At 40.9% G+C, this 24,560-nt stretch overlaps 2 protein-coding genes across 2 annotated transcripts in view; one reads left to right on the top strand and one right to left on the bottom strand.

Annotated features, from left to right (window-relative positions):
- Positions 1-14,600, top strand: part of LOC148778833 (uncharacterized) — a 94,962-nt gene extending 80,362 nt beyond the window's left edge. The window contains exon 7 of the mRNA XM_088839092.1: positions 14,246-14,600. The gene's annotated coding sequence lies outside the window, so the exon portion shown is untranslated. The remainder of the gene's footprint in view (positions 1-14,245) is intronic.
- Positions 5,456-23,750, bottom strand: TMEM212 (transmembrane protein 212). The gene is made up of 4 exons (XM_055418740.2): positions 23,592-23,750; positions 14,243-14,302; positions 12,963-13,286; positions 5,456-5,594 (listed from the first exon to the last, which is right to left on the bottom strand). The coding sequence occupies exons 1-4, from the start codon at positions 23,748-23,750 to the stop codon at positions 5,574-5,576; spliced, it is 564 nt and encodes a 187-aa protein (XP_055274715.1). The 3' UTR covers positions 5,456-5,573.
- Positions 23,751-24,560: the final 810 nt, after the last annotated feature.

Raw genomic sequence — 24,560 nt, forward strand, 5'->3', positions numbered from 1 at the left:
CTGTGTAAACTGTCTCAGAGCATCTCTGACGTCTGTCCACTCAGCTGCAGTAGAGAGCTTAAATCTGTTTGGCAAACCTGCATAATATCTAGAAACATTGATTTTAATGTGTAACTTCATCCTAGTTCTAGGACTTTTCATTTCTGAAATCAGAAGTGTTTGCTATTTTGGTAGTAGAAACTTGCCTGCTCACTCTCCTCCAAGGACATGCAAGTGAGTTAGTATTATTAATAATTCTGTGCTGAAATGGACAAAAGAAGCATCAGGAATCTGTGTTTTTTATTCCTGTCACATCTACAGTCTTTGCTTGGCAGATTCCACTACCTCCCCAGAAGGATCTAAGAAAGGAGACAAAGAAAAGAAAAATGACAGAAGATAGTAAGGCTAGACCCTTCACTTCACTGTATATGGGGTTCAGTTCAGTCACTCAGTCGTGTCTGACTCTTTGCGACCCCATGAATGGTAACACACCAGGCTTCCCTGTCCATCACCAACTCCCAGAATTTGCCCAAACTCATGTCCAATCAGTTGGTGATGCCATCCAGCCATCTCATCCTCTGTTGTCCCCTTCTCCTCCTGCCCCCAATCCATCCCAGCATCAGGGTCTTTTCCAATGAGGCAGCTCTTCGCATGAGGTGGCCAAAGTATTGGAGTTTCAGCTTTAGCATCAGTCCTTCCAATGAACACCCAGGACTGATCTCCTTTAGAATGGACTGGTTGGATCTCCTTGCAGTCCAAGGGACTCTCAAGAGTCTTCTCCAACACCACAGTTCAAAAGCATCAATTCTCGGGTGATCAGCTTTCTTCACAGTCCAACTCTCACATCCATACATGACTGCTGGAAAAACCATAGCCTTGACTAGACGGACCTTTGTTGGAAAAGTAATGTCTCTGCTTTTTAATATGCTATCTAGGTTGGTCATAACTTTCCTTCCAAGGAGTAAGCGTCTTTTCATTTCATGGCTGCAATCACCATCTGCAGTATATGGGGTCGACCTATGGTTTCTAGAGGGACATGGTCATCATCAGTCAGGGGAATAAGCACTTGTTCACTTGCTCCCAGGCAGTACTCACCAGGCACTTAGCTCCCAGAACCCGTGTCTGAGGCAGAAACTCAGTTATTGAACCAAATCACAAGGCCACATGTGGAGAAGCAAGGACCATTTGATGTGGAGTCCCAGGGGACTGGCCCAAGCTCTTCTTGCCTTGATCGTGTCTCTAAGCAAGTCTGTCTGCATGTGGAGCCCAGAGCAGGGTCTACCATGTGGTGAGCAGTCAGGCCACTACAGTTATGAGAGCACCTGGCCAGGCTGAACTCTAGCTCAGAGCTCCTACTCACCAAGGATGGTGCCTCACACTGCGTATGTTGACTTATTGGAAGCACCTGTTCAAAATCCCTAAAGGACTCCCTATGTGCTTGGGTGACCCAGTCAGAAGGTGGATGTGGCCCAGAGCTCACAATTAGGCAGGTGTCTCTGTAACTGTAGGTATAACATCTTCAAGGCTATCTCTAGAAGTGTGAATTTGAAGATTGAAAGCAAAAGACTGGCTCATCACTCTCCTTCACACTGTGTCCCGTTCACTACCAGAACATCTATCGCTGGTTGTGAGATGTTTGTGTGAATCTGAAAAAGGGAGATCTAGCCCCTCACCGGCAGCCATGGGTTGATAGAGAGTGAGCCAGGTTTGAGTCCTGCTCTGCCTCTGGCCAACCTGCACAGTCACCCTTGGTGGCTCTGTCTATACGCCAGTTTTAAAGCAAATCTGTAAATCATTTTGCAGGTGGCAAAATTATATTCTATTTGCCTAAAGTGTTAAATGCTGTCACAACTAAAAAATCCCACAAGTTTTGTAACTATGTTTTAGCACATCTTTATCTTAGATATATGTCACTAAATAGAAGTGGCCAGGCTCTCTCTCTTTCTCACTGACCTCTGGGAAGCCCTAGCCAAGGAACAGGAGGGAGGGTGGCAGGAGCTGGAGTGAGGCAAGCCTGACACCTTTCACTGCAAGCACTATAGCTAAAAGGCTGCTTGTCAGCTCTAATCATTTTCCCTGCAGGAAATGTCATTGCTTCATTGCATTGCAAGAAAATGATGTCATGGTATGGGGCCCTGATCCATTTCCTGACTTTTAACCTGAATCTTGTAACCTTTTTCATCTGTACTGTACCCAGAAAAAAATGAAACACATCGAATGTAAAGGCCAGTGTGTCTCATTAAGGCCTCTGAGGTTCCAGGATGGGGGTGACTTCTGCATATACATTAATGATTGAAATACAGTTTTGTTTGGGTGTTACATTCTCGGTATGGCATGGGCCCAGGACCTAGGAAAGTAAATAGTCTTTAGGATGTGTCTGTAATTTCTTGGCAGAAACCTTTCCTATACTGAGTGAAATTAGTGGGGACAATGTTAAATTTAATTAGGAAGCCTTGCTTAGTTTTGGCTTTATGGTGGTGGTCTTTGCTGTTAAACTCTGTGTGAACATGAATAATGGTCCCTGAACTGATATTTAAAATTTTACATACTGCATTTGTGACTCTGTGTCTTAGGATTGGTTACAACCCCAGCCTAAATGACATTATTAAGCTATTTCCTGGAATGTCAAGGGTTGAAATTGCCCTGTCAAGAACGACTCTGTTCTTTCAGGGTTTCAGAGAGCAAGGGCTCAGATTGCATTCTTGCTCTGTTATTGCAAGTTTTTCCCTGGCAGGAAACCACTAGATCTCAGAAAATTTGCATATATCCAATGAGAGTGATCTCCTGTATGGAGGTTTTCAAGATTGCATGACAACACTGTGGAAGAATCTCATATGGGGAAAGGGGATTTTTTTTTTTGCTTTCCCCAAGCCCCATTTTAAATAGTTTCCTTCCCACAAGCTGATGTGTCCACATTCAGAGTTATAAGTAACCCAGCCTATTTTCCCGCCTTGGCGCCTGCCACTAGTCCAGTAATATCAACAGCCCCACAAAACTGAGAACAGGCTGTTTAAAGTAAAAGTGCCTTATTCTTTGCACTCTGTAAAGCAAACTTTTGGGAGTGGGCATGTGATGATGAGCATTAACCGTTTATTTTCCCCAGGCAAAGCCATAGCTAAAAAACCAGTACTTTGTACATGCAAGAGCTATAAATGATCGACATGTTTCTTTATTTCTGATTAACAGTTTATATGAGGGATTCCAGTTAACTTAAAGCACTTGCTATTGGCCTACTTCTCTTATGTATCCATTTGGGATCCTCAGAATTCTGAACATTTTGCTGAGAGTCACTTGAAAAAGTTCCAGGAAGTGACTATTGGATTTACTGATCCAACAGTTTGTGCTATAGGGACTGGAACTCCAACTGTTAATAAAATGCCCAAATTGTTGTTATTTAGTTGCTAAGTCATGTCTGACTCTTTGTGACCCCATAGACTGTAGCTGCCAGGCTCCTCCGTCCATAGGATTTCCCATGCAAGAATACTTAAGTAGGTTGCCATTTCCTCTTCCAGGGGATCTTCTTGACCCAGGGATCTAACCTGTGTCTCCTGCTTGGCAGCAGATTCTTTACCACTGTGCCACCTGGAAAGTCCAATCATACTTATACCAGTCTTAAAAATGCCCGAGTCAGCTTAAATCCTTTTAGAACAGAATAGGATATAAATAGAAAAACAAAATGTAAGTAGACAAATAAGTAGCCATGGTGCCCAATACTATCTGGGAATACTCAATTAATATTAAAATGAATTCAGATAATATACTGATAAAATTGAAATCCCTACTTGTATAATCACCAGGCCCAAGGCTAGATACCTTATTACTGCATTAAGTGACAGATAAACGTGTTGATTTAAGAGCTATCACTGGGAAGTACCTTAAAGGCTTCCATACACCAGCAGTTGAGCTGTGTGTCTTTGAACATGTCACTTAGCCTCTCTGAATGTTAAGTTTGCATTTGTAGAATGAAGGTATTTAGCATTGTTATCTCTATGGTATTAGGTCAAAAATTTTCTGTACTTTTCCATTCTCAAAAGAATGGACTTTTTAGAGACTTATATTCAAAGGCATGTGATAACTGTGTTGAACAAACCAATATTACCTGACACTAGTTTTGAGTGCTTACCGTGTGTAAAATAGATAGCTAGTGGGAAATTGCTGTGTAGCACAGGGAGCTCAGCTTGGTGCTCCATGACAATCTTAGAGGGGCGTGAGGGAGGATTGAAAGGGAGCTGTATGTATACATATAGCTGATTCACTTTGTTGTACAGCAGAAACCAACACGATTTTCTAAAGCAATTATCCTCCAATTAAAAAAATATAAATACATAAAAACTTAAAAAAAATAATTTGAGTGCTTAGGGTGTGTTAGGTTTTCTGTTGTGTGCTTGACACACTGAATTCTCTCTGCAGGTCTGGGGATTAGCCTCGACCATTAGCTCCATTTGATCAGGGAGGAAACAGAGTCTATTGCCTAAAATGACAGAGGGCCAGGTATTTTTCATTCCTAGGTTGCATCCATTCTCGGCTACACTACACCAGTGCATCTCAAACTTTAGTGTGCATCAGGATCACCTGGAGGAGGGCTTCCTAAAACAGATTGTGGGACTCAATGCCAGAGTCTCCAGTTGTTACACATTCCTAGCTGATATTGCAGATCTTGGAACCATATTTGAGAACCACTGAACTGTGCTCTCAAGGGCTACCAATGTAAGACCAAGACATGCGACTATGAAAAGCAGGTCTCCAGCCAAGACAAGAAAGACCTCTACATTTAGAGCCATTCAATAGCTGATGAAGGATGCCTTTTGGAAATGGCTGAGCTGTCAGTGGTATATGGATCTTGGATAGTCGATGAAAATTTGGTCTAAAGTGCCCCTACTAAAGTGTTAATCGCTGAGTCATTTCCAACTCTTTGTGACCTCATGGACTGTAGCCCATCATGCTCTTCTGTCCATAGAATTCTCCAGCCAAGCATACTGAAGTGGGTAGCCCTTCCCTTCTCCAAGGAATCTTCCTGACCCAGGGATCAAACCCTGGTCTCCGACATTGCAGGCAGATTCTTTACTATCTGAGCCACCAAGGAAGCCCAACTAAAGTCCTTTCTAATTAATTAAACTGTTTGTCTTAAGTGCCAAAGACCAGCTATAGAGAGGTCAGGAGGGAGGGCCATAGTCCCCCTGCAGGAGACCTTTCTCATTATGCCCACAATTCAATTGTGCTTTGAAGATTTAGAATCACTTCTGTAATGGCAATGAAGAAAGGCTGAAAAACGTTTCCTTAATTTGGATAATATGAAATTACAGTTTAACAGAACATCACACAAAGAACAAGAGGAACTTAAAACATTTATTCACTTCCATTTCTATTTCAAATTTTAAAATTCTATGACAACAACAACATAATTTCAATTTTTGTATCATAGCATATAAATCAGAAAAAAGGTTAACCATCAAAAGGGCTAAAATGTACAATTATTTCAATTTTTATTTTATAAGAACATAGAGGATAAAAGTTTAAAGATCAAAATAATTTTAGAAATATTTCAAAATAATGGTCACAAATATGACAAATTTAAGAGGAACATTGCTTCAAATTTATTGTCCATTCTTTTGACCCTAGGAAGAAAAAAATACAATACTGTTTATTTCTACAATTTATCAAAGAAAATAGAGTGTCATTTCTGACATTTAATTTAGCCTTTTTTATGTCACAGGAACCCAGTGAAGAATGACTCAAGTAACAGCATCATGGTACCACTTAAGGATTTAAGAGGAATCACTAGAGAGAACAAAATTGGTGATATTGGTGGAGGGGGATGGCAGAGAAATATAAAAAAAGAAATATATGTGTCATAAAATATCTGGCATACGCATGAAACAGTCTGGAAGAACCATTACTTTTGTGGGCAGGGGTTGTCTATGGAGTGGGGACTCTCTCTGTTCATTGTCTCCTTTGGTCATTTGCTATTTGTTTTGTCTGGTTTGGGTTTTTTTGAAAATTACGGAAGGCTAAAGGGCACATTCTGATTTTGACTGAGCCAAGAATTTAAATTTGATTAGAATAGAAGGGAAGAGAGGAAACATGTGAAGACTTGTCAAATACCATGCTCAGGGTAAGGCTCTTAATAGTAATTATGTCATTTCATTTTTCAACACGTGAGGTAGGTGTTATCTCCATTTTACCAACGTGAAACTTAGGCTCAAAGAGGTTCAATATTGATTTGTTCAAGGCTACTCAAATAGTTGATGATAGAAGAAGCCATTACCCTTCAAACTGTTTGACTTAAACAGTATAGATCAGGTTCTGTGTGTAGCCTAATATTGAAAGCAGTTCTTCAATAAACCATTACTCCTTGGTGGTTGTTGTTGATCAGTGGCTTAGTCATGTCTGACTCTTTGTGACCCCATGGAGTACAGCAGGGAATTCAAACCTACTTTTCTATGTATTCGTTTCTGGAGATTCTTCTTGGATTCCATGACCATAGTAAATTTCCCCATGACATGTAAATTGTCTTTACATTTAAATTCTCCTGCTGCAGGTTTAAGTAAGATTTTAGCTATGGCTAGAGGATATAAATGGAGAAGGAAATGGCAACCCACTCCAGTGTTCTTGCCTGGAGAATCCCAGGGACGGGGGACCCTGGTGGGCTTCCGTCTATGGGGTCACACAGAGTCGGACACGACTGAAGTGACGCAGCAGCAGCAGAGGATATAAAAATGACATTTAGTATTGCAACCTGCTTCTCTCTTCCTCTTTTGATTCTCACACTCCCAGTCTCACCTTTCCTGCTCACCTTAGTCCCTGAACTTGAGGAATTCATGTGCTCAGAGAGGAGCTGAGTACACATGATGTCATGTGAAGGAGTGTGAAGGGGAAAGCAGGGGAATGATACAAACAGATCTGAACTTGAGAGTTCACTCTAGAGCCTGTGTGGAGGATACTTTTTAAGAAAGACAGACTGAAGGTGAAGAGGTCTGAGTGAGAGAATATGGAGCCAAACCAGGGTCCCCACGGTTGGTATAGAAAGGAGGACAGAGGAGAGAAACACTTGCGAGGTACGGTACAGTTGTCAGGAGAGGAAGTGTGATAGTGTCTGGATTGGTTCTTCACCTCCCAAAGCCTCCGTTATGTTTTACCCTCATTACTTCCTCTCTTTCTCTCCCTTCTTTCATTGAAGAGGGGTCTGAGGCATCCAATAATAGCGGTCAATTAATAAAATTTAAAGTGTCCAACCAACAATGTTGCAATCCTAAATGGCTTTGCATTCATACATTAGCACCATTACAGTCATTCTGAAATATTCACTAGCAGAAATTGGGTTTTCTTTGTTGAAAACTGAATTTACATGATTATAGGGAATGGAGGCTTCTGATTTCTACTTAAGTTTCTCCCCTGCTATGAAATAAAAATTTCTTCTTTCTTTTAAATCTATTTCTAATTTTTAAAACTATGACATTTAAAATTTGTTAAAAATATATTCACAATAATATTTTAGATTGAGAGTAAGGAACAAGGGGGAAAGCCTATTAGGATATTTTTTATTAAATGTTTCAATTTACTGCGTGTTATAAGGAAAATATGTTGAACTCAAAACAATATATAAACTAAAATTCAACAGAAAGCAGTTCTCTGATTGCTAACCCCTCCCCACCTATTGCTCCCTCTGACAAAATATCAAGCTTATTTTAATACATTACAATGGACACTTTAGTCTCATTTCCTCTCTCAGTAAGTTGCTATCACCCTTGGCATGGGCCCACTGATTAAATAGAAAGAAAATATCCTGGGAAAAATACTTCCATTTCTAAAATATGAGTTAATTTTGGTCACTGAGTAACATAAGAAAAATTATCCACGAAAAGCATGATTATGCCAAGTCACTTGGAGTATGTAAAACTGGAGATACAGTACCTAAGAGGTGTGATCCAGAGGCAAGGAGCCTGGCCTCCAGGCCCTGCAAGCCCTGGGAGAGAACCCTGATCTGACATGAATACCTTGAAATCCTCGTCTGTGAAATGAGTTCAATGAGCTTCGGAGTACTGTAAGGAATACAGTCAGCAAAGCACCTGATGAACAGCAACTGCCCGATAAATAGCACCTACAGTTATTCTTCTATTCCCGAGTTTTATGTAACTACTATTATTATTCCAAACAAAATTATGAGATAAAAGGAATGAGTGATGCCCCAAATTGTGATTCTTTTTCTAGATTCTGATTTTTCTACTGACCAATTTGAGAAGACCACATAATAGAATTTATGAGGAAAAAATACAGTGCATTCTTACACTTGCATGATCCTGCTTAAGTTTTACTGGATCGACCCAAAGGGATTAGTTCCCAGAGGCACCAGAAAGACCTTGCTGTATAGCCCAGCATGGAACCTCAGACCTTTAGAAGAAGAGTCATAGATGAACTTGTTTCAAAACACTTATCTATTGCTAATGATGCAGAGTAGGTTTGCTGGAAGATTAGGAACCAGTCTATTGCTGTTAATCTGCCTTTAGTTTGAAGAAAGGAAAGCCGTCCACTTATAATCTGTCCCCGTGTTTCAAATTGCATTTAAAGGGTTTACCTACACGTTTTATGGCAAATATTTCTCAATTCATTGAAAAAACAAATAAAACCATCGTATCACATGATAAGGGGAAAATATTTTCTTTCCCCCTTTCATTAAAAAAAAAAAACCCAAACATAACAATGAATAATGAAAGGAAAACAAATGAAGCCATTCCATTCCATGGAGGAGGGGCAGAGTAGCTGCAGGGGACAGCTGCAGTGTGTCTGGCATCCCAATTCCTTCCTTTCTCATCACTTTATTACTTACTGAACCAAGAATGTAGACAATTTCGGCTCTGGTTGTTTTGCATTTTAGTTTTTCAACTTAAATTTTATGTGGTGCTCATTTGCCCCATGCACTGAGTGCTAAACCCACAGGATCACTTCAGTCTGTTGTTGTATGGCTCCACACAAGCAGGGGACTCTCAGTCCTTTCCCAGCTCCACCCCTTCCCACGAGGCCCTACAAATTTGGAAGGATTCACTGTCTTGGTCAGCCTGGACTGCTATAACATACAAACAGAGAATGGATGGCTTAAGCCACAGATATTTGCTACAGTTCTGGCGGTTGGACTTCCAAGATCAAGGTGTCAACAGATTCAGTGTCTGGTGGGAGCCCACTTCCTAGTTTGTAGATGGTCCCCTTCTTGCTGTATACTGTTTTGGGGAAGAGAGAAAAAGCACTGGTCTTTTCGTTTTCTTATAAGGGTACTAACCCCATCACAGGTCTCTGATGACCGTCATGACCTCATCCAAATATAATTACCGCCCAAAGACCCACACCTCTTAATATCATCACAGTAGGGATTAGGGCCTAGAATTTGGGGGTGATAACATTGGAGAAGAAGATGGCAACCCACTCCAGTATTCTTGCCTGGAGAAGTCCTTGGACAGAGGAGCTTGGCAGGCTACAGTCACAGTCACAAAGAGTCAGCCATGACCGAAGCAACTTAGCATGCATGCACATGGCACGAATATTCAGTCTGCAGCACTCACACCATGCTTTGTGTTTGTCAAAATCATCAACCCCTTCACACCTCTTTCAAACATTTCTTCCTCCGATTTTAGCTGGGTACCAATTGATTGCATGCTCATACACCGGCACTGTGTGACCTTCAGTAAGTAAGATGTTATCAACTGTTTATATCTCTCCCCTCCCCAATCCATATGTTGAAACCCTAATCCCCACACTCTGATGGTATTTTGCAATAAGTCATTTGGGAGAAGTTTACATGAGGTCATGAGTGTGGAGCTCCCATGACAAGATTAATGTCTGTAAAAAATAGGAGACAGTAAGATTGCTCTTCTCTAGAATTGGGCCCTGGAAAGGCTATGTGAGCACTCAGTGAGAAGGCAGTCATCCACAAGCCAGGAAGAAGGCCTCACCAAAACCCAACCATGCTAGCACTTTGATCTTGACTTCTAGTCTCTGGAACTGTGAGAAATAAATATGTGTTGGTTAAGCCACCCAGTCTATGGCATTTTTTAATAGCAGCTGAGCTGACTGGGACACAAGATGACTTCAGTTCTACTGAACTGAAAAGGCACAGGAAGGAAGAAACAATTAATGTGGTGATTCCTAAGGGGGGTGCTTGATTCTTTTTTGAAAACATGTTTTTGAATTTACAGAAACAAATCCTTAGGAGGGAATATTTTTCATCATAATATTGACTGTTACATATGGATCAGAAAAAAAATTGATTTTGTTCTACAATACAACCACAATTTCCCCAAATCCTCCTTCAAATCACCACTTTCTTCTTTTTATTTTTTATGATTTTTCATAGCTTTTGAGTTTCCTGCTGCTGCTGCTACTGCTACTGCTGCTAAGTCACTTCAGTCATGTCTGACTCTGTGCGACCCCATAGACGGCAGCCCACCAGGCTCCCCTGTCCCTGAGATTCTCCAGGCAAGAATACTGGAGTGGGTTGCCATTTCCTTCTCCAATGCATGAAAGTGAAAAGTGAAAGTGAAGTCGCTCAGGCGTGTCCGACTCTTCTCGACCCCATGGACTGCAGCCCACCAGGCTCCTCCATCCATGGGATTTTCCAGGCAAGAGTACTGGAGTGGCTTGCCATTGCCTTCTCCGGAGTTTCCTGCTATGTACTATATTTACACAAGAGAATTTTTAATTTTCAGGCAGACACTTGAATGTGAAGATTTTAAAAGCATTTTCAGTGTTTTGTTTATATGAAAAAGTGTGAATCAGCAGCATATTTTGCAATGTTTATTAGTTTTAAATAAAAAATTTAAAATATTACTTATCTAGTTCAGCATGTAAGGAATCTAACAACACAACTACATGAAGATTCATTATAAGTAGAGTCACTATGTAGAATTCTGTATCCTAACAAATGATTCACCTTTCCTTCTAAAAACGTTGTCTGTTTTCTAGAATTTTGATAAACAATCCATTTATTCTACTGCTGAAAATTGTACCTAATGTAACTGAGATTTCTGCATGATAACAAAGGTTTGTTCAGGCTGCACATATTTCTTTTGGGCTTGGGGCAACAGTGGTGTATTTATTAATATAAGACATCATATCCCATTATGTCAGCCACTCATCCTTGCTAGTGAAATGTGATTTTCCACCCCTCCAGATTAAGTGGCATCAAGTCATCCAAGAACATTCACCAAAGACATGCTTATTAAATTTATCTAGAACCCTCAACCCCATTTTATATAAATTGTATAACTGAAATTCTGTTCAGAAGTGATATTAAGTAAATCTTGTGCTAGGAAGAGAATTTTCATCAGAATCTCTTGGCACGTGTGTTTAAAATGCACATTCCCTGCCTCCGACCCCAGAATTTCTGATGTAGTGTGAAACGTGAAATGACCCGGAAAGGATTCTGAAACCTAGTTTCACAAGAACCCTGGGTGATTCTGATGTCATTGAACCCCTTTGAGTAACATGTTGCAGTTCTACTGGGTCCTAAACTCAGCACAGAACCCACACACCTAGAAACTGTTCTGAGCAAGATGGGCAAAGGCAAAAATCTGTGAAGTCACAGAATCTTTCTCTGCTTTCAATTAATTTTCTCTCTCTCCAGGCACTTTAGGTGGTCTCGTTGGGTTTCCATAGGGCTGGCTTACCAAACTCTGCATATATTTTTCTCATTCTTTACTCTCTATGCTCCACCTGAGGTTAAACCTCAGTGTTGTGGGGGTTATGCCTAAAATGATAGCCAGATGTCTGATTAGCCACCCATGTGAAGGGGTTATGACTGTCAACTCTTTAATGGGTGGTTCTCCTAGGCATATGTTCCTTTTAACAAATGACTCTAGAAAGTTAGGTCATTTGCCACAAGGGAGGGATCTCAAATACTAAACTGCTCTGGCAGTACAGTGGGGGTGGTGATTTTGGTCTGCTTGCCTTGTTTCTCAGACAGTTGCTTGTAAAATCAACTCTGTTCCTGAGAATGTACAGGATTTCCTTTGCAGATTTATGAAGAAGTTGAAGAGGACAAGACTGACCACAAAAGGCATTGAGAGTGCCAAATTCTTGTCTACCAGCTTTACTGGTTGGTGTTGATAGGATGAAACTGGAAAAAAAATTGGCTAACATAGGAAAAGACTCTGATGCTGGGAAAGGTTGGGGGCGGGAGGAGAAGGGGACGACGGAGAATGAGATGGCTGGATGGCATCACCGACTCTGTGGACATGAGTTTGAGTGAACTCCGGGAGTTGGTGATGGACAGGGAGGCCTGGTGTGCTGTGATTCATGGGGTCGCGGAGAGTCGGACACGACTGAGCGACTGAACTGAACTGAACCCAAATTTACTTGACCCTTATATAATCCTAACTTGAATCATAAGGCCAGTGTAAGAGTCTGTAGTAGGAAATATCTCTTTTTAGGGATAGGCTGTTCAACCCACAAAAGAGGGACCCAGTATCAACCATAGGAATTTTGAACCAGAAGTTACTTGTGCTATTCTTCCAATCAACCCACTCTAACCCTCAAGGAAGCCAAAGTCTTGCATCTTAATGGTCTGTCAGAGGAGCAGAGGATGCAGGGTGGGTAATGAGGGAGCCCAGGATAAATCTGGCCTAGTGAAGAGAAATAGCTCTGAGGTCTGAATCTGGTCTTACTATCCACTAAGCTGTGTGATAAGCTGGGCAAGTCATGTAAACGCTTTAGCTTCTGTTTGCTATCTGTGACATGGTCACATACTAAATATTCAGTTTATATTTCTATTATCATATCATTAATATTATTATCAGCCCTTTGGAAAAAGAAAGCTGAATCTGATGTTGATGTAAATCAGTCTCTTGGCTGGGGTAGAAGTAGAAAGAGGCGGGACTTTTTAGTTGTACAAGATACACAGGTAAATAAGAGAGACAGATCAAGTATTAATATACCAAACTTCCCATGTTAGCATTTAAAATGGAACAAGAAGTGTCTGCCTTGTTCTGGAAACTTACATTGACATGTCCATTCTGGGTAAGTCTTGCAGAAAGCGTGATGAACGCTGTCAGGGACACACAGAGCATGGCAAAGCTCAGGCACAGGTCGAAGGCTTGCAGGGTCAGGTGGTATACTTCATAGTGTGGTGGGTCCACACACACTGATGGGAATTTTGCGTACGGAAAAGGAAAAGCAACTGCATAACCAAGGTAATTGATCCCTGCAATCCCTGAAAGGGAGTAGAGGCAATACGGGCCAAGGAGAGCAGAAACCAAGGCGACTGTAAAGTGAAGTGGGCATCCCATCATGCTCAGAATCACCAAGGTGAAACTAGCTTCCCACTGAAAATAAAACATAAACAGATTGTTACTTTGGGAGCTTGATTTTTAGAAGCTTCTTAGCAACATGAGGGAAAAAGAGAGGCTGCCTATTAATCTTTCCTACTGGGAAATGAAGGAGAAATGGGTTACAGCACCTCTTTAGGTCCTTTTGTTTTCCTCTTGACCCTTCAATATGAGAGAATAACATATCAACCCCCTGGGGCAGAAATGAAATCAATCAACTCCATTCAAGATATTTATCTCCTATCACATGTTGAGAAACAGTCTCACGTGGGAAAAACAGAAATGAGGGAACAGAATCCCTGCCTTACTCTAGGACTTGGTTATTCAGGGTGTGGTCCATGGTCCAGGAGAACTGACACCCTCTGGGAGTTTATTAGAAATGGAGAGTCTCAGTCTCTTGCAGATCTTCTGAGTTAGAATCTGCATTTTAACCAGATCCCCAGGTAACGTAAAGTTTCAGAAGCCCTGCTGTGGCCATGGGAAGAGGAGCTATAATCAGCTCAAGGTAGTCTTTCAGTACTTGACGCTATACTGTTGAAATGCAAGACACAGACTTTTCATCCTTTTTATGGGAGAGGCAGTGGAGAGATTGGAAAGAGATCCCAAACAGGAACTGAGAACTTGAAAATGAATCATTAAAACAGACAAGACTACAGATCCATTTTTGCAAAACGTAATTCAGGAAGACTAACACTGGTTCTGTTCTTCCCAAACTAGTAACGAAATAACTTAAATACCATAAAAACAGTAACTTGTAGAAAATGGCTGGAGCAGGTATCAGATAAAGATTAGTCATTTAAAACAATGTTCGATTGAAATGCATCATAATAAGGCATAAATTAGACAAAATTCAGTTTTAATCAGAAATCACATTCTGTGTGTTCTATCCTGAACTAGTAGAGATTTGACCTTCATACTTACTCTACCACTTTACTTGACATCTGTATATTTACCAGGTATCTCTGCGTCCACTCTTTGTGAGCCAACAGTAGGAGGATACCAGTTGTGATGGCCTGTAAAAGGAACGTGGTACAACAACATCCATGAGAGAAGGTACCTCTGGGAAGAGTTCAATCTGCTTCACAGTTTGACAACTTTATCCTGAACTGGAAGGAATTGCAGATAGCTAAATGGATTTGTGGCTTTGATCACCTCCTCATCAGTGATGCCAATGAGGAAAAGAAGCCATCAGTGTCACAAAGACATGATTCACACAGGCTCATTTTTTAAATTTTCCATCTTGCCATTGCCATCACAGTTATAACCTTTACTACTGTAAGATGCCACTGCAATAAAAGCTTGACTTTATAACCTTTGCCATATGTTTTATTTTGATTAGTTGTCTATTGTTCATCTCTCTCACAAATTGCTAAAATTACAAACAGGAGGAACTGGGATGGAAATGTGTCACAAAACCTCCTCCCCACCCCACCCCCCGCCCCCCAACAAACCCTCCCAGTAGCAGCATATCTTTTACTGTTTGCTTTCTTCAGAGATTTTGCAAGCTTACCCTACTGGTGGGATACAACTCCATGATCTCTATTTTTTCAAGTAATAAAAATTATCATTAGAACAAACGCATGATGGGGCATTTACGGTTCTAGGGGCAGTGGTGTCCAACTTTCGAAAAGAGATGTTTTTAACAGTCTCCATGGAAGAAGAAGGTCCCAAGTGCAGAATGCAAATAGTTCAACAAAGGAGGGAATGGTGTCATCAGAATCGAGTAACAGATAGTGGGGAAAAATTCTGGACTCATCTTCGATTTGGCACTGGGTCTGATGGAGACCTCTGTGGCCACTGAATCCAGAAATTGCTTATTCCCAACCCATAAATAATTTGTCCCTGTGCAAGGAATGTTTTGAGGTTGAGAGAGAAAACCAGGAAGAGATGTGCCTGAAATAAATATAGAATGAGGACAGGACTAAAAATAGTTACAATTTACAGTTTTGACAGAGAAATAAACTTCACTGTATGTATAGTATCAACAAATTTAAGGAGAAAAAAATCAGAGTTTTTACCAAAATGGTTTTGTGGGATGTTACTTTTTATTACTCCAGGTCTGGTATATTTATTGTTTTGAGAAGCAGCTTTTCATCTTACTGGCATATTCTAGTTTGAATATTGGATTTAGAGATCTGAGAGTGAGGGGGAAAAGCACACACACATACACTCACACAAAACTTCTCATGTAGCTAAGCCTGAAATTCCAGATTTGGCATCACCATCCCATTAAACTCCCATGGATAAAAACAGAACCATCTGTAGTCAAACGAGGTTGGGCTTGATTCTGCAAGAGGAAAGTTTCCAAGCGACCCTATGGAGGTTGAGCCAGCATAAATAGTACAACAAAACAGGAGAATTATTAAGAGCAACTGTAGCGCTGATGCTAAGCCTGGGGCCAATCTCTGCTTTCAGAGGCAGAGCGCTCAACTAACACGTCACTCCTCCATGCATGAGAAACTCTAAAGCAAATGAAATAAAAAACAAAGGAGACACCTCTCCTGATTGAAGTCCAAGTAGATAACTGACATTATCAGATGCTTACATCCTAGATTGCCTTAACTACATTGGCACAAACCGTGCCTTTCCTTTCAAAAGTTGAAAAATCCTGCAGAATTGTAGCTGCCTGTTATTTCTGTTGTAGCTGCCAGCTTGAATTTTGCTTTGTTTGCACAAAACTTTGAAAAGGATCTTTCATGGGGGAGGTTGGTGTATGAATGCCATTCAGTAACTTGTTCAATCCACCCTGAGGATGGTGACTCAGAAGCCAAGCACACCCATCTCTCTTGGTGCCTGGCTGTGGGTGGGACATGGAGTGAGGGTGTTCCCCCAAGTCACGGGCTTTCCCCTTGCCTCCTTTCATTAAAAAAAAAATTTTTTTTTTCGATAGGGAAAAGGAAAAGAATTTAAAAAGGAGAGACTTGAAAATAGGGAAGAGAAATCAATTGGGAAAAGGAAATGGTGAAGTTTTGAGAGGTGAAGAGTTGGGCAGAGAAGGGCAGTCCAGTTGTGAGGAAAGGCAGAGGGGAGGCTGTGGTTGGGGAGGGTGTGAGTGAAGAGGGTGACCCAGCCCTGCACCCTCTGGCTTCTTGTCTGGCTGTGGACTTGTACTCTGGGAACAGCTTGAGGGACATTACTAGGGTCTGGCAAAAGTTGCTCCTCACATTCTGCATGCTAATTGTGAGCCCTCCCACTAAATCTTTAAATGGCCCCAGTAAGGATGCAGTTCCCAGAAGCAGATGAATTGAAGGAAGCAGAGAGCTTCACAGCAGAAATAGAAACTTTCAGAGGAATCCTTATAATATGGTGAATTTATTCACTTATAGTCATCTGTTTCGGGGGTACTGGTTCATGATAGGCACTATGCCGATGGAATAACAATAATAACATTGAGAATTTATTGTGCACTTACTGAATACCAGGCACTCTGCCAAACACTTTACAAGTGTTAAATCATTTCATCCTCACAATGAATGACCCTAGGAGGTAAATCATTTTCTAGTTTTTAACTGAGGCACAGAGAAGCTAAATAAGAAAAGTAAGCTCACCAAGCAATAATTATACAAACCATGGCTCCAACTCTCAATGGAATTTATAGTCCAGATGTGAAAGGAAGGACATAAGAATGTCCACAAAATTAGACAGGAAGAGTGAGTGCTTTCTGTGTGAGAACAGGTCGGTGACAAGATACCACTTCCGGGGGACAATTGCTGATGGAGGCGATTGCTTGAAGGATGGTTATGATTTCAGTGGGAGAGACAGAGGAAAGGGCAGTCCAGGCAGCTGGGACCTCATATACACAGAGGGGAACATGGCAGAGGTGCTTGGGGAATGAAAGGTGAGAGGAGCCCAGACCATCAGAGGATCCGTCCCTGGCAGAGAGGGGTAGGAAACCAGGCTCGAAAGCCGCAAGAGTCCAGGTGGAGGAGGGCCTCAAAATCCAGGCTAACAAATCTGAACTTTGGTTGATGAAGCAACACTGAAGATTTTCAAAGACAGGACTAGATGGACACAGCAGAGATTTGGAAAGATCAGCCGTTTGTTGCATGCTGGATAGGTATGGAGTAAGACCTAGAGATCTCTGTAAGACCCTGCTCTTCAAGCTTTTTCTTTAAACCTCTACCCATAGTAAGATACATATTTTGCGTCACGGTCAAGTTATAAATATTTTAACAGATAACACATTACTTTATTATGTGATATAACTCTTTTCTGTTTGATTCTGTTCTATATGTTTAAATACTCACTACCCCACAGCTTGATTTTATAATCCACTAACACACAGATTCTCACAGTTTAGCTACCAAAGTTTCAAGGCATAAAACCTGAGTCGGGTGGGAAGTGGTAAGGAGGTAGGCAGGGGTGCGCAGTGAGAACGAAGAGATTTTGCCTCGTGGGAAAAATACAGGTTACTTGGCAGTGGATTGGACATGGTGGGGCAGAAGTGGGGCTGAAATGGGCTGGATTAGTGTGTTGCTGCCCTAAGCACAGTCTTAAGGACCAGTAGTATCTCATCTCTAGGGAGTTTGTCAGACATGCAGAATCTCAACTGCCCTTTAGAGTCATAGAATCAGAGCCGACATTTTAAACAAAATCTCTAGTTGATTTGGCTTCCCAGGTAGCTCAGTGGTAAAGAAATTGCCCACCAATGCAGGAGACACAGGAGACACAAATTCAATCCCTGGCTCAGAAAGATTCCCTGGAGAAGGAAATGGCAACCCATTTGAGTATTCTTGCTTTGAGAATCCCGTGGATGGAGGAGCCTGGCATTGCTCTGTCCATGGAGTTGTAGAGAGGTGGACACAGCTGAGCACGCGTGTGCACACCGGCCACAACTGTGCTAGTTAGTTCATATGCACATTTCAGTTTGAGAAACACTAGAGGAAAGTGAAAGAAAGTGAAAGAAAGTGAAAGAAAGTGAAAGTGAAGTTGCCCAGTCGTGTCCCACTCTTTGCGACCCCATAGACCGTAGCCTACCAGGCTCCATCTGTGGGGTTCTCCAGGCAAGAATACTGGAGTGGGTTGTCATTTCCTTCTCCAGGAGATCTTCCCAACCCAGGGATCGAACCTGGGTCTCCTGCACTGCAGGCAGACGCTTTACCATCTGAGCCACCAGGGAAGCTAGAGGAAAGGATTGAGTCAAAATTCACTTGAGGGTTTGAAATTGAGTTCAAAGACTACCAAGTCAGAAGAAGAAATAAGTGCTTTTGGCAGGAAGATGATTACATTTTTGGACAAATTAAGCTTCAAAAAGTTTAGGATATCTAAGTGGAAAACTGACCATTGGCTGGTTGGAAATCACAGGACTGCTGACGCTCTAAGAGTCTTGAGCATTTGGTGCCATCAAGCCCCTTCTCTAGTGGATGAGGAAACCAGAGACTGCATGAATGTGTCTAGCCCGCTTTTCTCCAAAGTTCCTATCTCCAAGCAGGACTGTGGGTGCAGCACTGCTGCTCACTGTTGGCCAAGTCACTGGACTCTGCAGGCTTTAGGTCCTGTTTTTAAACTCACTGCACTTCAGTCTCTTCATCAGAATTTGATCTACAGGCCAGGTTTCCCAGGATTAAAGTGGAGCTCAGTCCTTAAGGCACTATGATCTCCTTGCTGCACACTTTCTAGCAGCTGATACCTTTAAATAACTTACATCAGAAATCCTAGGAAAACTGCCTATCACATTGCTGTCGAAATTGAGGTGAGAGTCTGAAAATGAATATTTGTGAAGACTAGAAAGCCTTGAATGAAAGTCACCAAACAAATACAAAGTATAGATGACTTCTAAAAATTTCTTCCAATCTCAAAAGAGATATGGAGTCATTTTCAAAAGAAAATATTATTGAAGTGTAAAAATCATCTTTCCACCAAAGGAAGATACATTTCACACACAAGTTGAGAAGTGATTGGCAGAGATGGCTGTAGGATGAGTCAGAGACCTTTTGAGATTGACTCGGATCAGACAGAGCTGTGGTTTACTATGAAAACTCACTAGGAAAAAAAAAATCAGACTGTTCCAAATTTAGATATTATTGAAAGAGTGAGCTTTCTTATTGCTTTCCTTCTCATCAGGGTTTTTTTCCTGCTTCAGTATAAATATCAGCTGGACCTTTATTCTTTGCAATCTAATCAGAGTTCAACTGTATAAGGAGTTTTGTCCTATCAAAATGGAGAGCATGGGATTCACCACTCATTTAACACTGGCAATATCAGGCAAATATCAGGCAAACCCTGGCAAATAGCAGGCAATATTTACTGAATATCTAGCATGATATTTATTCTCTCTGTTTTAAGTGTTGGACATATAGCAGTGAACAAAACAAAAAAAAATCCTGCCTTTGTACAATGTACATTTGGGGGGAAGGGTGACAATAAATAAGTCAATTACATTGTATATTAGATGGTGTTAAGGGCTATGGGTGAAAAATAGAACAATGTATGAGAGACTGAGAATACCAATGTGGGGGAGCTTTATCATTTCAAATACAGCAATGAGGGAGGGCATCTGTGAAAAAGTGACATTTGACCCAAGAACTGAAGGAAGTTAGGGAATAAGCTTTGTGAGAAAAGGCTTCAGACAGAGAACCAGCAGTGCAAAGGCCCTGAGGCAGACACACCCTGGAATGTGATGGGAAAGAAATGAGCTAAAAAAAGAGTGGTAGGAGGTGAGGTCCAGGAGGTAACACGATCGGGAACTCAGCATGTTATCAGGGAGCACGGTGGGAGAGTGGGGCAGGTGCAAGGGATTAGGAACAAAGGGCTTGGACAGAGAGTGGGGCGTAAATCAAAAGCATGGTATTAATCAGCATTTGTGGGGCTTTAAAATTGGCAAAACTCCTTGTTATGAAGTCTTTGTTCAAATTGTGTTCATTCCCTCTGAGCCTCTTGGGTTAGACAGTTTCACATGGGCTCTTGAAGAACCAGCTGAATGAGGGCCCTGCTCTTGACTACACACCAAGAATGTCAAAGTCAGGCCTTGACCAAGGCCCACCTTCCCAAATTCTAACTCTCTGACTCTACTTCCCTACGCTGTCACTCTCAAAATCAAAAAGCCACTGACTAGTTCTGTGCTACCATATCATTTCTCTGCGCCTGATTAGCTAAATGAAGCATGATTAGTGAAACAGATTTTTGGTATAGAAAGCAAGCTTATATTCAATAATTTGTGAACTAAATCAAATCACCAATATCTGTTGATTATATTATGATAGACCCAGCAGGTATAAGCGAAGATTTATAAGAAAGGGACACAGGATTGAGCTATAACCATGGTTTTGTTAAACTCTGGATCAGTTGTAAAGTCAGAATTTTCTTTTTAAAACTGAATAGGAAATACGAGAATCTGCTTCACACAGAACCTAAAGTATTTTTTTTACGAATCTTTTGTTCTATAAATCTAGTTATATGTATGTTTCAATATCTATATTTTTCCCTTGAAAAATTTATTTATGTACATTTCAGGTCTTGATGTAAAATAGTTTTCTTACTCTGGGTCACCAACAAAAAAGTTGGTAGTCATTTGTATAAGTGTAACTATCATCTCTGCATTCTAGTAGATGTTTAATAAACATTTTCTTGAATGACTGTGTGGTTTGTGGTAGGGGTTAGGGGAAAGAGGAAAAGTTCAACACTCGGGTGGTGGTTGTAAAAAAATTGTGTTAAATAAAGAAAAGAAAAATGCCATCAAGTGGTTTCCACATTCAGTTCCATGCTCCTCCCATCCAGTGTTCCTCCATCTGTACACCATCATTAAACCCCCTTAGACTGAGTGCCTTTAATCAGTTCAGTTCAGTTCAGTCGCTCAGTCGTGTCCGACTCTTTGTGACCCCATGAATCACAGCATGCCAGGCCTCCCTGTCCATCACCAACTCCCGGAGTACACTCAAACTCATGTCCATTGAGTTGGTGATGCCATCCATCCATCTCATTCTCTGTCGTCCCCGTCTCCTCCCACCCTTAATCCCTCCCAGCATCAGAGTCTTTTCCAGTGAGTCAACTCGTCGCATGAGGTGGCCAAAGTATTGGAGTTTCAGCTTTAGCATCAGACCTTCCAATGAACACCCAGGATTGATCTCCTTTAGAATGGACTTGTTGGATCTCCTTGCAGTCCAAGGGACTCTCAAGAGTCTTCTCCAGCACCACAGTTCAAAAGCATCAATTCTTCGGTGATCAGCCTTCTTCACAGTCCAACTCTCACATCCATACATGACCACGGGAAAAACCATAGCTTTGACTAGACGGACCTTGGTTGGCAAAGTAATGTCTCTGTTTTTTAATATGCTATCTAGGTTGGCCATAACTTTCCTTCCAAGGAGTAAGCGTCTTTTAATTTCATGGCTGCAATCAGCATCCACAGTGATTTTGGAGCCCAAAAAAATAAAGTCTGACACTGCTTCCACTGTTTCCCCATCTATTTCCCATGAAGTGATGGGACTGGATGCCATGATCTTAGTTTTCTGAATGTTGAGCTTCAAGCCAACCTTATCACTCTCCTCTTTCACTTTCATCAAGAGACTTTTTAGTTCCTCTTCACTTTCTGCCATAAGGGTGGTGTCATCTGCATATCTGAGGTTATTGATATTTCTCCCGGCAATCTTGATTCCAGCTTGTGCTTCTTCCAGCCCAGCGTTCCTCATGATGTACTCTGCATAGAAGTTAAATAAGCAGGGTGACAATATACAACCTTGACGCACTCCTTTTCCTATTTGGAACCACTCTGTTGTTCCATGTCCAGTTCTAACTGTTGTTTCCTGACCTGCATACAGGTTTCTTAAGAGGCAGGTCAGGTGGTCTGGTATTCCCATCTCTTTCAGAATTTTCCACAGTTTATTGTGATCCACACAGTCAGACTTTATTTTACTTTCCATTGTAACTCAAGTTTGTAGTAGGCTATCAATATATATTTATTTAACAAATAAATTAAAATGATATTTCCTAGGGATTTGCTTTTAAATGGTGTCTCCATTAGAGTTTGATTTTTTTAAAAAAGACTTAAGGGAATTCCTTTAAGATTTCCCCTTCCAATGCAGAAGGGTGAGGGTTCGATTCCTGGTCAGGAAACTAAGATCCCACATGCCTCACAGCCAAAAAGACAAAAACAAACAAACAAACAAAAATAACATAAAACAGAAGGAATATTGTAATGAATTCAATAAAGACTTTAAAAATGGTATACACGAAAAAAAATCTTAGAAAAAGGACAAGATATTGCCTCTCTCAACAGTGGCTATATTGCAAGAAAAAACTCCGTAAGATCAACAAGTTTCAAAATCGAAATATCTAGTTCCCAATAATGAATATCAGGCACCCCGGGAAACAATGAGAGAAGGATTTGTCGAATGTTCAGGCCTCTGTAACTCCTCTTCAATCATGCCACCATGGTGGCCACCTACGTCAAGGCTTCGTGTGTTTGTTTCTTTGACCCAGGAAGCTGAGGCACCAGTATCGTCGTTCATCTGTGAGACCATTTAACAGGCAGACATTGAACAGTTACTTAGGAGCCACATGTATTTGGCACATGCAGGTTTGGCAACATGTGAAGCTAGTGAAGCCCATCACCCAACTTCTTCACTTATTTTCAGCGCAAACAGTTTTGTTTAAAGAAAAGGATGGGAGAACTAAGATTTTGGGCTTGCAAACTTCTTGGTCACATAAACACACCTTAGTGTTTCTAATAAAAGTATTTGCCTGAAAATTATTTTACTTTGTTCTTCATTTAAAAATTATTTTTCATGGTTTTTTTTTTTTTTCTAAACTCAAATTTTGAAAGATAGATTCCAATTTCTCAGAATGTCAAGGTGAGAAGAGTAAAATAAAGTAACTTTTGAGAGAACAGCATTTCATTATAGTATATCTGATATACTCTGTTGTGTGTGCATGCTAAGTCACTTCAGCCATGTCCGACTCTTTGCAGCCCCACAGACTGAAGCCCACCAGGCTCTTCTGTCCATGGGATTCTCCAGGCAAGAATACTGGAGTGGGCTGCCATGCCCTCTCTCAGGGAATCTTCCCAACCCAGAGACTGAACCAACGTTTCTTATGTCTCCTGCATTGGCAGGCAGGTTTACCACTAGTGCCACCTGATATACTGTATACATGATTAAATGACATTAAAAAAAACTTATATTTTAAAAGATAACTAATAGAAATCAATGTTCTAAGGTATAATCTGATTTTCTGTAGAATTTTTATGTCTTCATGTTGTTGAAAAACTTTAAAAGACGTATCATTCTTGTCGCTCTTTCCCCCTCCCTCTTTCCTTTATTCTCTCAACATATGTAATAAAAACATTCATATTAAATATTTTCCTACCAAAACTCCATTCCAGATGGGACAAGCAATCCAGACACTCCATCCCGTGAACCAAAACTTGCAGGAAAAGACTGGGAAGAAAGCAATAACTCCAGAGAATACACTGAGAGCCCCCAGAGTAATGAGAATCCAGCCAGCAGACTGGTATAAATGCTGCATTTTCCTCTGTGACTTGGGTCCTGGGTCTCAAAGACGTCTTGTTAGCAAAACATGAGAGTATGTCAGGCCTCGATAAACAGAAGTTTCTAAGAGACAGTAGCCATGACACATGTGGACTGTTGATCCACTTGGAAACAAGATTATATTTGTTTTTAATGAAATAATAACAAAATGGAGTGAAATAATCCTTAACATAAATTTGACACAATAAATTCTAATACTTCAGACAGAGACAGAGAGATCATTCCTTGTTTTGGGCCACCGCCTTCATTCCCTTCATTCTGCCCTGTCGTGGGGAGTGACCACTTCCTGGCTTAATCAGATTCAAAGGCTTGCTGACTGAGCTAATTGTTTCTCAACTCAACCTGCCTGGTGGTTGCAGCAGAAAGCCAACATCCTTTGTGCACAATAGATCCACTTTCCCAGCACAATTTCCCACAAAACAAAGTAAAAATAAGCACTCTGATCACTTTTCATTGCATTTAATTTAAATGATTTAAAGAAAAAGCAAGACCTCTCCACCCCTTCAAAGTTCAGTTCTACTATATTATTTTTGAATTTTTGATATGAATTTATCCCCCAACAGGCAAAAACTTCATTAGGGACTTCAACATTGTTTTCACTAAACCAGCTTCACCTCAGTTAATTTATTGTTAATTCAATTATCAACTAAATGGCAAAGATGGAAATGTATGCAGTTATAAAATAAACTTTGAGGAGTCATTCATTAGTTGGTTGAATTACTGATCTCCATTCACGAATAGTAATTCAAAATTTAGATGATGGGCTCATCGACATTTAAGCAATTGC

The sequence above is a fragment of the Moschus berezovskii genome, chromosome 1, assembly GCF_049115385.1.
Source record: "Moschus berezovskii isolate FMDL1 chromosome 1, NW_MosBer_1.0, whole genome shotgun sequence".
Taxonomy (NCBI): domain Eukaryota; kingdom Metazoa; phylum Chordata; class Mammalia; order Artiodactyla; family Moschidae; genus Moschus; species Moschus berezovskii.

Bases quoted from the DNA above. Each gene is read 5' to 3' on its own strand.
- TMEM212 (XM_055418740.2), bottom strand. From the start codon at position 23,750: ATGCAGCATTTATACCAGTCTGCTGGCTGGATTCTCATTACTCTGGGG. The intron at 14,303-23,591 runs GTAGGAAAATAT...TTCCTTTTACAG, and splicing joins CCATCTGGAATGGAGTTTTG to GCCATCACAACTGGTATCCT. The intron at 5,595-12,962 runs GTAAGTTTCCAG...TTTTCTTCCTAG, and splicing joins CCCAGAATGGACATGTCAAT to GGTCAAAAGAATGGACAATA.